General features: G+C 41.1%; 1 protein-coding gene across 1 annotated transcript; it reads left to right on the forward strand.

Moving 5' to 3' along the window:
• Positions 1–13421: 13421 nt before the first annotated feature.
• On the forward strand, positions 13422–13956 carry LOC127295341 (uncharacterized). The gene has a single exon (XM_051325284.2). It carries the CDS (start codon positions 13531–13533, stop codon positions 13741–13743), a length of 213 nt encoding a protein of 70 aa, XP_051181244.1. The 5' UTR covers positions 13422–13530; the 3' UTR covers positions 13744–13956.
• The last annotated feature ends 900 nt before the right edge of the window (positions 13957–14856 follow it).

Below are 14856 nucleotides of genomic sequence, written 5' to 3' on the forward strand. Positions count from 1 at the left end.
TCCTCTTGTACATCTCTCCCTGTTCGTCTTTCTATCATATGTGTGGAGGCTAGTCGTTAGGGTTTCTGGCCGATTGTCGTCACCCATGTCATCCCATTACATGGACGGTGATCTCTCCCTTGAGCTCTGATGACCCACAAGTATAGGGGGTATATCGTAGTATCTTCGATAAGTAAGAATGTCGATCCCAACGAGGAGCAGAAGGTGTTGACAAGCAGTTTCGATGAAGGATTCACTGTAAATGCTCACAGACAAGTATTCAGGGGGTTTTGATGTAACAGATGAATAAAGTACGAGTAAGTAAAGTGCGAGAGTAACAATTTCAGCGAGTGGCCCAATCCTTTTTAGCACAAAGGACAAGCCGGTTTGTTTACTTATGATGACCAAACGTTCTCGAGGATACACGGGATTTTAGTCTAGTGCTTTCGCTACATACGGCTAATTAATCTTCATTGTTTTGATAAGTGTTGTGTGGGTGAACCTGTGCTAATGTACCGCCCTTCCTAGGACTAATACATACTTGTGATTATACCCCTTGCAAGCATCCGCAACTACAAGAAAGTAATTAAGATAAATCTAACCACAGCCTTAAACTCTGAGATCCTGCTATCCCTCCTGCATCGATATACCAACGGGGGCTTAGGTTTCTGTCACTCCGGCAACCCCGCAATTGGCAAACGAGTACAAGATGCATTCCCCTAGGCCCATAAAGGTGAAGTGTCGTGTAGTCGACATTCACACGACACCACTAGAAGAATAACACCACAACTTAAATATCATAACATTGAATATTACTCAACCATACTTCACTACTAACATTTAGACTTCACCCATGTCCTCAAGAACTAAACGAACTACTCACGAGACATCATATGGAACATGATCAGAGGTGATATGATGATGAATAACAATCTGAACATAAACCTTGGTCCAACGGTTTCACTCAATAGCATCAATAACAAGTAGAAATCAATACCGGGAGAGTTTCCCCTATCAAACAATCAAGATCAAACCCAAATTGCTACGGCGGTGACGATGTCCAGCGGTGGAGACGGCGGTGATGATGGTGAAGATGATGATGATGGCGATGGAGATGATGTCCAACTCGATGACGGTGATGATGGCGTTGATTTCCCCCTCCCGGAGGGAATTTCCCCGGCGGATCTCAGCCCGCCGGAGAGCTCTTTTCTCTCTGGTGTTCTCCGCCCCGCAGAGGCGGCTGTAACTCTTCGCGAGGTACCCTCTGGAGCTTAGGTCTTCGGGATGAAGGATTTTGCGAAGAAAAGGAGGCGAGAGGGGCTGTGGGCCCCCTCCTCACTGGGCGGCGCGGCCAGGCCCTGGGCCGCGCCGGCCTATGGGGTGGGCCCACCTCGGGTCCCCTCAGCTCCCCCTTCTGGCTCCCTTCGTCATCTGGAAAAATAGGATTTTTGGTATAATTTCCGTCAACTGTTGATCTTCCGAAATATTGCATTCTGACGGTGCTCGATCCTCCAATAATCATGAATCATGCAAAATAGATGAAATAACATAAGTATTATGTCCAAATATGAAATATATCAATGAATAACAGCAAATTATGATATAAAATAGTGATGCAAATTGGACGTATCAACTCCCCCCAAGCTTAGACTTCGCTTGTCCCCAAGCGAAACTGAACTCGGTAAACAGGACCACATGTTTATGGAGTGAAGAGTCGATAAGTAAAATACGGACAAGAAGCATCATATTCATTCACACAAGACATTCTAGTAAACATCTTCCTCATATAACTCAACTTGAAACTAGTATAAGGTAATCACAAATAAAGGTGCATAAGAAATCATAGTTGGTGATGGCAAACTTCGTTCTTGGTCAGAGAACAATTAACAGATTATACTTATCTCATTGAGCAGCGCTCTCATGTTAAAGTTTATATGGCACAACTTGCATACTCAATCATAATAGTCTCCTCATGATCATTGATAACTTGCAAAGCTATATATATTCATTCAGATAAAACTTGTACTAAACAAGGAAGAGTAAAAGACATGATGAAGCAAATCACAATATAATGGTTTAATCACAACAACTCAAATGCTTGCTCAAGATGGAGGGAAATAGGTTTACTGACTCAACATAAAGTAAAAGACAGGCCCTTCGCAGAGGGAAGCAGGGATTAAATCATGTGCTAGAGCTTTTTCAGTTTTGAAATCATATAAAGAGAATGAAAGTAACATTTTGAGAGGTGTTTGTTGTTGTCAACGACTGGTAGCGGGTACTCTAACCCCCTTGCCAGACAAACCTTCAAAGAGCGGATCCCATTTTATTTTTATTTTGTGTGGCACTCCTTCCAACCTTTCTTTCACAAATCATGGCTAACCGAATCCTCGGGTGCCTGCCAACAATCTCATACCATGAAGGAGTGCCCTTTTATTTTAGTTTTATGATGACACTCCCCCCAACCTTTGCTTACACAAGCCATGGCTAACCGAATCCTTCGGGTGCCGTCCATCAATCACATACCATGGAGGAGTGTCTATTTTTATTAATTAATTTGGGACTGGGAATCCCATTGCCAGCTCTTTTTGCAAAATTATTGGATAAGCGGATGAAGCCACCAGTCCATTGGTGAAAGTTGCCCAACAAGATTGAAAGATAAAACACCACATACTTCCTCATGAGCTATAAAACATTGACACAAATAAGAGATAGTAAATTTTGAATTGTTTAAAGGTAGCACACGAAGTATTTACTTGGAATGGCAGGAAATACCATGTAGTAGGTAGTTATGGTGGACACAAATGACATAGGTTTGGGTTAAGGTTTGGATGCACGAGAAGTATTCCCTCTCATTACAGGTCTTTGGCTAGCAAGGTTAATTAGCAAGCATAAGATTTGAAGGAAACAAACAAATATACATGTGATAGGAATAATCATGCATCTTCCTTATAAGCACAAACAGTTTTAACTTCAGAATAATAAGCTATGAGCTAACAAGAAAGAAAGACAATGAAACAACTACATGTATTTCTCTTTTCTACTTAAACCTCAAAGTGTTGTTGCTATTGACCAATGCTAAGTTTGCCAAAACCAAATAGATTTATTCAATGCTCCCAAAGTGATACCAATACTAAAATCAAGATCAATCATATAATAGAGATTGCAAACTAAAATAAGATGTGCAATATGTAAATGATAAGACTTCTCATTAATATTCCATAACGATAACTCACACCAAGGGATACATAGACAACCAACTAAAGGAGAGATACTTCCAAACTGCATCCCATCTTATATGATAACTTCCCTACTCATGATATGACACTACTTGACAGTAAAAAGTAAAAGGTAGTGATAATGTGATACCGCGGCACCCCCCCCAAGCTTGGAACAAACCAAGGGGATGCCAATACCGATGATGAATTACTCCTTCGGCGATGGTGGTGATGAATTCCCGTCATCAGACTTCCAAGGAAGAGGCTCTCCATCAACAAACGACATCTTGGTCTCGGGAATCCTGAAACTAGCAGCATGGCTTATGTGTTTAAACCTAATTTCATACTCACAGTTCTGATTCTGAACGTCATAGAGTTGAGCTTGGAGTTTGTTGGTGGTGTCGTGAAGTGAGAGGATGTCGCCCCATAGTTTTGCAGTTTCCTTCTCGTGCTCAGCAATGAGTCCAGACACAATCTTGTGGAAGATATCCACCTCACGCTCGGCCATCTTCTTGTATTTGAAGACCTCTTGTTCTAGCTTCTCCATCCTGTCTTCCAAGCTTCCTTCTCCTTTAGGACCCTGAACATCTTTGATCTGCAGTTCTCCCTCGACGAGCATCAACTCCTTGGGGTGCATCCTCAGCTCCTCCATGTACAAGTTGTCAACATCCTTGCAGGAGCTGTCCTTCGGAGTTTCCGACGAAGACATGATGGCTCTAGATCTGAAGCAAATCCTGGCAGAAACAGCTCGAAACAAAACACGTCGAGAAAACGATATACGGACCTCCAGGGGTCCGAGCGATTATATAGCAAAAAATTTCACGACAAAAGGAAAGTACCAGGTCGAACCAGAGTCGGAAAGGGGCGACGAGGCGGCCAGCTCATAGGGCGGCGCGGGCCAAGGCCAGGCCGCGCCGGCCTATGGGGGCACGCCCTCGTGCGTCTCCTCCACTCCGTTTCGATCTCGTAATTTTTCATATTTTCCAAAAATAGCAAAAATATTGTTCGGAAAGTAAATTGCGAACTTTTCATTACCAGTACTGTTACCTATTCAAAGTCGAGTTCTGGCGAACTGTCAATTTGTCCTTTGATGAATGCCTCCGGTGTTTCCACTCGAATAATATCAACATCTACATTATAAGAATCACCTGAGATATAATGCTTGAGTCTTTATCCATTCACCACTTGTGTGGCATTGCCTTGGAGAGAGCTAATTTTAATTGCTCCTGAACGATACACCTCCTCAACAACATATGGTCCTTCCCACTTCGAGAGTAATTTCCCTGCAAAGAATCTGAGACGAGACCGATACAATAGGACTTTATCCCCAATATTAAATTCTCTTTTGATAATCCTTCTATCATGCCATTTATTAACTTTCTTTTTAAAGAGTTTAGCATTTTCATAAGCTTCACTTCTCCATTCATCTAGAGAACTCAATTGCAACAACCTCTTATTACCGGCAAGTTTAGGATCTTTATTTAATTCTCTAACTGCCCAATAAGCTTTGTGCTCTAGTTCTAAAGGTAAATGACAAGCTTTCCGATAAACCATTTTATAAGGTGACATTCCCATGGGGTTCTTATAAGCAGTTCTATAAGCCCATAGTGCATCCTTCAATTTACTAGCCCAATTCTTTCTAGTTTTATTAACAGTCTTTTGCAAGATAGATTTAATTTCTCTATTTGATAGTTCTACTTGCCCACTAGTTTGAGGATGATAAGCGGAAGCAATTCTATGATTAATACCATATTTAGTGAGAGTTTTTCTAAAACCACCATGAATAAAATGAGAACCTCCACCAGTCATAATATATCTAGGAACTCCAAATCTAGGAAAAATAATATCTAAAAGCATTCTTAAAGAGGTCTCACCATCAGCACTTTTTGTAGGTATGGCTTCCACCCATTTAGTAACATAATCAACAGCAACAAGTATATGAGTGTTACCTTCTGAAGAGGGAAAAGGTCCCATGAAGTCAAATCCCCAACAATCGAACGGTTCAATAACAAGAGTATAATTCATAGGCATTTCATTGCATCTGGAGATATTACCAACCCTTTGACATTCATCACGAGATAAGATAAACTTCCTTGCATCTTTGAAGAGAGTTGGCCAATAAAAACCTGATTGTAGAACCTTTTGCGCGGTTCTATCTCCGGCGTGATGTCCTCCATAAGCACTACCATGACATTTACTCAATATCTCTTGTTGTTCATATTCGGGAACACATCTTCGCAGAATACCATCCACTCCTTCTTTATATAAGTGTGGGTCATCCCAGAAATAATGCCGCAAGTCATAAAAGAATTTCCTCCTTTGCTGAGCTGAAAAGGTTGGAGGCAAGTACTTGGAAACAATAAAGTTAGCATAATCAGCATACCAAGGACTGTCTCGCGAGCTCACCTTTATTACAGCCAATTGTTCATTTGGAAAACTATCATTAACAGGAACAGGATCATAAGCAATATTTTCCAATCTAGACAAATTATCAGCAACAGGATTATCAGCACCTTTCCTATCTACAATATGTAAATCAAATTCTTGCAACAGAAGTACCCATCTAATAAGCCTTGGCTTAGCATCTTTCTTTTGCATAAGGTATCTGATTGCAGCATGATCAGTATGTATTGTAACTTTTGAATCAACAATATAAGATCTAAACTTATCACAAGCAAAGACTACAGCTAACAATTCCTTTTCAGTAGTAGCATAATTTCTTTGAGCAGCATCAAGAGTTTTACTAGCATAATGAATAACATTCAATTTTTTATTCACTCGCTGTCCAAGAACAGCGCCTACAGCAAAATCACTAGCATCACACATAATTTCAAATGGTAAGTTCCAATCAGGAGGTTCAACTATAGGAGCAGTTGTTAAGGCTTTCTTTAGAGTTTCAAAAGCTTCCTTACAATCATCATCAAAAACAAAAGGCACATCTTTTTGAAGAATATTAGTAAGAGGCTTTGAAATCTTGGAGAAGTCTTTAATAAACCTCCTATAAAACCCAGCATGACCAAGAACACTACGAATACCTTTAACATCCCTAGGATAGGGCATCTTCTCAATTGCTTCAACTTTAGCTCTATCAACTTCAATACCTTTCTCGGAAATTTTATGTCCCAATACAATTCCTTCATTAACCATAAAGTGGCATTTCTCCCAATTAAGAACAAGGTTAGTTTCTTTGCATCTCTGCAAAACTTTATCGAGGTTCCGCAAGCAATTATCAAAAGAATTCCCATAGACAGAAAAATCATCCATGAATACCTCTACAATACTCTCGCAAAAGCCATGAAAAATAGCAGACATGCATCTTTGAAAAGTAGCAGGAGCATTACATAAACCAAAAGGCATACGTCTATAAGCATAAGTTCCATAGGGACAAGTGAAAGTGGTTTTCTCTTGATCTTTAGTTTTAACAGCAATTTGTGAAAACCCAGAATAACCATCAAGAAAACAAAAGTGAGTATTTTTAGATAACCTTTCTAACATTTGATCAATAAAAGGCAAAGGGTAATGATCTTTTTTAGTAACCTTATTAACTTTTCGATAATCAATGCACATTCTATATCCTACAACTACTCTTTAAGGTATGAGCTCATCATTATCATTAGGCACAACAGTCATTCCTCCTTTCTTAGGAACACAATGCACAGGACTAACCCATCTACTATCAGCAATAGGATATATAATACCAGCTTCAAGAAGTCTTAATACCTCATTTCTTACCACATCCTTCATCTTAGGAATTAGACGACGCTGAGGTTCAACAACAGGCTTCGCATCATCTTCCATATTAATGGCGTGTTGGCAAATAGAGGGAGAAATCCCCTTCAAGTCATCAAGAGTGTAGCCAATAGCACCTCGGTGCTTCTTCAGTATTTCCAATAGCCTTTCTTCTTCAAACTCTGAAAGCTTAGAACTAATAATAACATGATATATTTTCTTATCATCAATATGAGCATATTTAAGATTATCAGGCAATGGTTTTAAATCAAAGACAGGATCTTCCTTTGGTGGTGGTGTTGTACCCAGATCTTCCACCGGTAGATCATGCTTAAGAATAGGTTGGCGAAGAAAATTTTCATCAAGCTCATCTCTTTCTTGCCTAAAAACTTCACTCTCGCTATTCTCCAAATGTTGCTGCAAAGGATTATTAGGAACAAGAACAATAGATGCACACTGTTCAATTTTAAAATCATCATTAGGCGGATCAATTTTATAAGGAGTTTTGGTAAATTTAGAAAAGTTAAACTCATAAGATTCACCAGCAAATTTAGTCAAAATTTTCTCTTTCTTGCAATCTATAATAGCTCCACAAGTATTTAGAAAAGGTCTACCAAAAATGATAGGACAATATTCACTAGCAGCAGAACCAAGTACCAAAAAGTCAGCAGGATATTTAATCTTACCGCATAGAACTTCCACATCTCGAACAATACCAATTGGAGAAATAGTTTCTCTATTAGCCAGCTGAATAACCACATCAATATCTTCAAGTTCACAAGAACCAATTTCGTGCATAATCTCCGTGTAAAGCTCATAAGGAATAGCACTAATACTTGCACCAATATCACATAAACCATAATAGCAATGATCACCGATTCTAACAGATAGCATAGGAACACTAGCTTTCTTGGCCTTATTAGGATGTGAAATAATATTAGAAGCATCTTCACAGAAAATAATATGACCATCCTCCACATTTTCAGTCACAAGATCTTTAACTATTGCAACAGCGGGTTCAACTTTTATTTGTTCTTCAGGTTCTATAGGTTTCTTTTCACTTTTATGAACCGCACTATTTATAACAGAGTACTCCTTCATTTTAGCAGGGAAAGGAGTTTTTTCAATATAAGCTTCAGGAATAACATGATCAACAGTTTCAACTACAACGCATTTATTAATAGATGAATCAATTTTATCTTTATACGGTTCATGATACTTATCAAAATTCTTCTTAGGCAATTCATAATGAGAGGCAAAAGCTTTATAAAGATTTGCAGCAACTTGAGAATCAAGACCATAAGTAGCACTCATATTACGAAATTTATCAGTATCCATAAAAGCTTCAATGCATTTATAATCATAATTTATACCTGATTCTCTATCTTCGTCGTTCTCCCATCCTTCGGTATTTTCCTGGATCCGATTGAGAAGGTCCCTTTTAAACTCTTCTTTGTTGCGCGTGAATGATCCAGAACAAGAAGTATCCAGCAAGGTCTTGTCTTCAAAAGAAAGTCTTGCATAGAAATTATCAATAATAATATTACCAGGAAGCTCATGAATGGGGCATTTGAGGATTAAAGACTTCAATCTCCCCCACGCTTGGGCAATACTCTCTCCATCATGAGGCCAAAAATTATATATGCGGTTCCGATCCTTGTGAATTTCACTTGGAGGATAGAACTTAGAATAAACCGGGGCACAATATCATTCCATTCAAGAGAATCCCCATTATCCAGTAATTTATACCAATGCGCCACTTTACCAGACAGCGATACAGAGAATAGTTTCTTCCTCACTTCATCCATAGCAATACCTGCACACTTGAATAAACCGCATAATTCATGCAAGAACAGTAAATGATCTCCAGGGTGGACAGTTCCATCCCCTGTATAACGGTTACCCACTACGCGTTCAATAATTTTCATAGGTATTTTGTATGGTATCTCTTCCTCACCTGGCGCCTCATCCACTACCTTTGCAGTAGTAGCAGATTTCCCAAATAAACATTCAAAAGGAGATCTCTCCATAATGAATTATGGCAGCAGGCAGAAATAAAATCAGCACAAACAGTAGAAGTTTCCCTTACCAATTCCACTTACCAATAGCGCTTCACTCCCCGGCAACGGCGCCAGAAAATAGTCTTGATGACCCACAAGTATAGGGGGTATATCGTAGTATCTTCGATAAGTAAGAATGTCGATCCCAACGAGGAGCAGAAGGTGTTGACAAGCAGTTTTGATGAAGAATTCACTGTAAATGCTCACAGACAAGTATTCAGGGGGTTTTGATGTAACAGATGAATAAAGTACGAGTAAGTAAAGTGCTAGAGTAACAATTTCAGTGAGTGACCCAATCCTTTTTAGCACAAAGGACAAGCCGGTTTGTTTACTTATGATGACCAAACGTTCTCGAGGACACACGGGATTTTAGTCTAATGCTTTCGCTACATACGGCTAATTAATCTTCATTGTTTTGATAAGTGTTGTGTGGGTGAACCTGTGCTAATGTACCGCCCTTCCTAGGACTAATACATACTTGTGATTATACCCCTTGCAAGCATCCGCAACTACAAGAAAGTAATTAAGATAAATCTAACCACAGCCTTAAACTCTGAGATCCTGCTATCCCTCCTGCATCGATATACCAACGGGGGCTTAGGTTTCTGTCACTCTGGCAACCCCGCAATTGGCAAACGAGTACAAGATGCATTCCCCTAGGCCCATAAAGGTGAAGTGTGGTGTAGTCGACGTTCACACGACACCACTAGAAGAATAACACCACAACTTAAATATCATAACATTGAATATTACTCAACCATACTTCACTACTAACATTTAGACTTCACCCATGTCCTCAAGAACTAAACGAACTACTCACGAGACATCATATGGAACATGATCAGAGGTGATATGATGATGAATAACAATCTGAACATAAACCTTGGTCCAACGGTTTCACTCAATAGCATCAATAACAAGTAGAAATCAATACCGGGAGAGTTTCCCCTATCAAACAATCAAGATCAAACCCAAATTGCTACGGCGGTGACGATGTCCAGCGGTGGAGACGGCGGTGATGATGGTGAAGATGATGATGATGGCGATGGAGATGATGTCCAGCTCGATGACGGTGACGATGGCGTCGATTTCCCCCTCCCGGAGGGAATTTCCCCGGCGGATCTCAGCCCGCCGGAGAGCTCTTTTCTCTCTGGTGTTCTCCGCCCCGCAGAGGCGGCTGTAATTCTTCGCGAGGTACCCTCTGGAGCTTAGGTCTTCGGGACGAAGGATTTCGCGAAGAAAAGGAGGCGAGAGGGGCTGTGGTCCCCCCTCCTCACTGGGCGGCGCGGCCAGGCCCTGGGTCGCGCCGGCCTATGGGGTGGGCCCACCTTGGGTCCCCTCAGCTCCCCCTTCTGGCTCCCTTCGTCATCTGAAAAAATATGATTTTTGGTATAATTTCCGTCAACTGTTGATCTTCCGAAATATTGCATTCTGACGGTGCTTTTTCCAGCAGAATCCTGGCTCCGGTGCTCGATCCTCCAATAATCATGAATCATGCAAAATAGATGAAATAACATAAGTATTATGTCCAAATATGAAATATATCAATGAATAACAGCAAATTATGATATAAAATAGTGATGCAAATTGGACGTATCAAGCTCCTGCCCACTGTATCAACTAAATCCCTAAACCCATGTTCTGAAAATTTTAGAATTTGTAATTTTAATTTTTAAAAAATTCAAAAAATTATTTTGAGAATACATATACATGTTATGTATATTCTGCCAAGTTTAGGTACAAAACTCGTAATGCTTTGGGATATAGGAAAAAACAAAATTATGTTAGTATATAGCCGTTATATACGAGTATTTTGTATGTGTTTGTCTTCTGGTGTTGTCTTGGTGGTGTCATTGTTGCTGTTTAGAGTTTTCGATCTCTGTAGCGGGACTTTTGTTTTTTGTAATTCTTCTATCCTTTTTGAATATGTGCATCCTTTATGCCATTATGGTATGATGTTGTTGCAGAGGCGGGGTGTAATTGGTATCTGTGCGATATTAATATATGCTCTTTATCGAAAAATACGAGTATTTTGTTTATTAATTTATAGCATGCAATTTCGATGTATATATCGTTTTTCTTGCGGATTTTTTTAACAATCAATACCACATATATTTATAGTGATAAATAGTACATGGTAGAGATAAATGAGGTGTCTACAAGAATTACATACAAAATAAAGGCTAACAGAAACGAGCAAATTTTTGAGATCTTCAAACTCTTTTTTACTTCCATGACACAATCTTGTACTCTCCTAAAGGCAGCCAAAGATAGAAAGCAAACCATAGAACTATAGATACCAACCTAAGCTCTCCCATATTTTTAATTTAGTGCACGCGCGTAATCATTAAAGTAGTCAATCAACATCGGCAAAAGTACCAACACCAGTTCGAACAACCAAATCGACGTTCGTTGGGGTGTCGAGAGTACAAATCATCATTGCAGAAGACGTAGCAGCTAGGACAAATATTGTGCAGACAATCCTCCTTGCTACAACTATGAGAAAAGATCCAAAACCAATCTGAAAGCAAGATATGAAGATCCATACCTAGAGAATTGTATTCTTCCAACAACACCTTTGACGTCGGGACGGAGATCTCGTTATCGAATAAAACGATGAAGAACACTTATTGCAGACAATATCATCTCCATTAACACAAAGGTCAAGAGAAAACGGCTACAAAACCCCAACCTAATATATATAAAAATACTAACTTTATTAAAAACTCCATGCATCGATCTATGGGGAGGCGGAGGTGGAGGCAGCGCTTTTTTCTGAGGATGTGGTGGAACTAGGTTTACAGCCTAGGCTGTTTTTTTTTTTGGCAGATTTTTGGTGACGTGCGATTTTCAAGTTTTAAGAATACGGGCTCACTGATGCTCAAGGGTACCAATGAGTTTTTGGGAAGACACGGAGAAAAATGGGTGGGGGCCATATCCTACGGCTACGAGAAACCGCCGGTGGCGTGTAAACCAGCGGTGCCATATCCTACTACTTCGTGTAGTGTAGGTCAAGGCGTCAAGCTATTTCTTTTTCTCCTTTTATTTTTTGAGGTATCCGTCAGTGACACACTGACAGTCCTGCACTCCTGCTCGATGATGAGAGTGACCCCGCACGCATGTGCCAAGGCCACCACCGTATCTTTTCAGTTTTGATCCGGCCCTGGTGCGCGCGTGTCCTCTTCCCACGTGATCCCATCAGTACAATGTCCTGTGATCCTCCGTCTGACTCACTTCGATCTTATCCTGCTCCGCCAGCAGCTAGCAAAACGCTGCAGAAACTGCATATGCAGCCCCCGGTTTGCTCCCACCACGGGACTACGATGTACAGAATCTAGATTATATTTGTTAATCACTATTCCTTCCGATTGTTGGTGTTTTAGGTCAATTAAAATCACCCAGAAAGCGGTGGTCGGACAAATAAATCTGCCTCAACTCCTCCCAAGACGGTAGCCGCTTACACGGCGCCTTGGATTTATTAGCAATATGTGCTTATCCAATTTTCAAATGGTAGCTTGGACTTCTCGCCGTTCGTAAGACTGACGAGATATATTTCTCGACCTATCGTTGGCATTCATCGTTGTCCACAACAACGTTACGATGTGGATGTTGTAGATCAAGGATGTTGGCTCGACGGTGGTGGATCTATCTTTATTGCCCAACTTTGTTGATTAGAGGCAGATTTTGCTCCAAGAAAGCATGAGGATGTCCCCCAGTCGATGTGCCACATCGACATGTGTCTCACTGCTTGCAACGGGCCTGTTCATCGACTCAAAAAAACCTTGCTACGATGGTGCTCTTTTGAACCTGTCAATGGTGGAGGTTTGGCGTCTCTTCCAACGCGCATCTAGGCAGCGTTGGAGTCTGGCGGTGGACGCTGGCTTCGATAAATGCAAGAAATGCTAGAAATAGTTTTCCATTTTTCTATCTTTTAGAATTCTTTCTTCAAACTTTCCAGGATAATTTTTTTCTTCTGCTCCGTCGGTTAGTTTTCACGTTTCTATTCATGAAATACATGGGTGTTCCCGAAAAAATATAAAACCATCGCTTTTATTATGAGTCGGAAGAATTAGAAAAGATTTCCTATAAGAGGTATGATGTGTTGTACGAGTATAGGAGTATATATATTTGTAAAATAAAAAGATCAAACATCTACTAATGGGATCCTCTTTTAATACTACTTTGAAAAAATCAGCTAAACCTAAAAAATCTATTAATGTGCATTTCGTGGTTTCTGTGTTGAGATAGAAAGAATTGTGTGGCTTTGTTTCTCTTTTTGTGCTGGGAGAGAAACAATTGTGCTTTTTTTAGGGGACAATTGTGGTTTATCTTTCGTGTTGAGAGGCGAAGACAAAGGATCGTGGTTTATCTTGTGCTGCAGGGTTTATTGGCACGTTTGACAAAGTCAATCCCATTCTCCCATAAATAAACCCACCAAAGCACCCAAAAGCCTGCACCCAGAAACAGCGAAACAGAGGCACAGAGCAGTTTCCATCCCTTTCTCGTTGGCAGTAGATCTTTTTGCAGGGGAGGGGAAAACTCCGGCGATGGACGGCGGGAAGAAGAGCCGGGACTCGTACAAGCAGCCGCAGGAGCGCAGGGAGCGCAAGTCCTGCACCGGGATGAGCGGCGACGCCAAGAAGGGCGGCCGCGGCGGCAAGTTCACCTGGGAGGGCGCCGACGGCTACACCGACGAGGATCTCGACCTCATCGGCACAAAGGACGCGGGGGCCGGCGCCTCCGACAACAAGAAGTCCTAGGCACCGCATCCTTCGCCCGCGCCCGCCCGCCCGTGGTGCTCCGGCCAGATCGATCGTCTCCTTAGCTTCTCGCGTCAGTTCTTGAATAAATTTGCTTGGGCCGTGGGCATGTAGATATGATCTGTCAGCTACCTTAAGTTGTTAACTTGCTAGTGCTGGATGAATTGATTTATCCGGATCTCGCAATCTGGTTCGATCTGGTGTTTCTCTTTCTGTGATCTTGTTTCCTGTTTTGCCATGGCCATGATTTCTGCTCTTTTTGCGAATCGATCTATGAAATCGTCGGCGGACAGGTGTACTGTTGTCATTGATGTGCTTCATCCTTCCTTGCTTCATATTTTACAGAAGCTCGACAGGTATAACTTCTCGTTATACTGCGATTTCTGAATCACCTGACAAGAAGAAGATCCATCGAAGTATCATGGATCAGTTTATCTTCTCTGTTGTATGCTGAACGGGGCTGATCATGTACGCAATCTTGCATCAAGTAGTTCTAAACGGAAGTTACTGCATCGTGTCATTCATAACTCAGAAGTCTGTAGGAGTCGCTCTCGTCATCCTGCCCCACCAATAGCAATGATTCATCATCATCCCAATCTAGCAAATTGTAATATTTTATTATTGTTTCGTTGTCTATGCATTATCCATACTCACATTTCTCCATAATAATCACACAAAAAAAGAGGACAAATCGAGGACCGGAGAGAGCTACTTCAGCAGCTGCTCATCATAATGTTTTGCAATGCAACCTAAGTTTGGTAGCCTGATCGTTCTCAAAATTTGGCAGCTGAGATTCTGTGTCTGAATAATTCTTGGAGGGCTGGGGCGAGCGGTGAGATAAACCAGGTGCAGATGGACATGGTTTTCTTAGAGTATCTTTAGGACATCTCCAGCGTCTCGACGCATTTTGGACACCCAAAATGTTCGTAGGCGTTCGTTTGCGTCGTCTGGCGGACGCGGAAATGGTCGGACGTCCGTTTGCGTCTGCGGCTAGCTCCAGCGGGGCGACGCATTTTCGGCGCAGGCCAAAATTCAAAAAAGAGGAACCAGCGTCAACTTTGCACGAAATTTTACAGCCGCAAATTGAGGGGCTGAAACAAGTTCATCACACTT

This window comes from Lolium perenne, chromosome 1, assembly GCF_019359855.2.
Source record: "Lolium perenne isolate Kyuss_39 chromosome 1, Kyuss_2.0, whole genome shotgun sequence".
NCBI lineage: Eukaryota > Viridiplantae > Streptophyta > Magnoliopsida > Poales > Poaceae > Lolium > Lolium perenne.

Excerpts from the sequence above, each read along its gene's own strand:
- LOC127295341 (XM_051325284.2), top strand. The coding sequence starts at position 13,531 with ATGGACGGCGGGAAGAAGAGCCGGGACTCGTACAAGCAGCCGCAGGAG.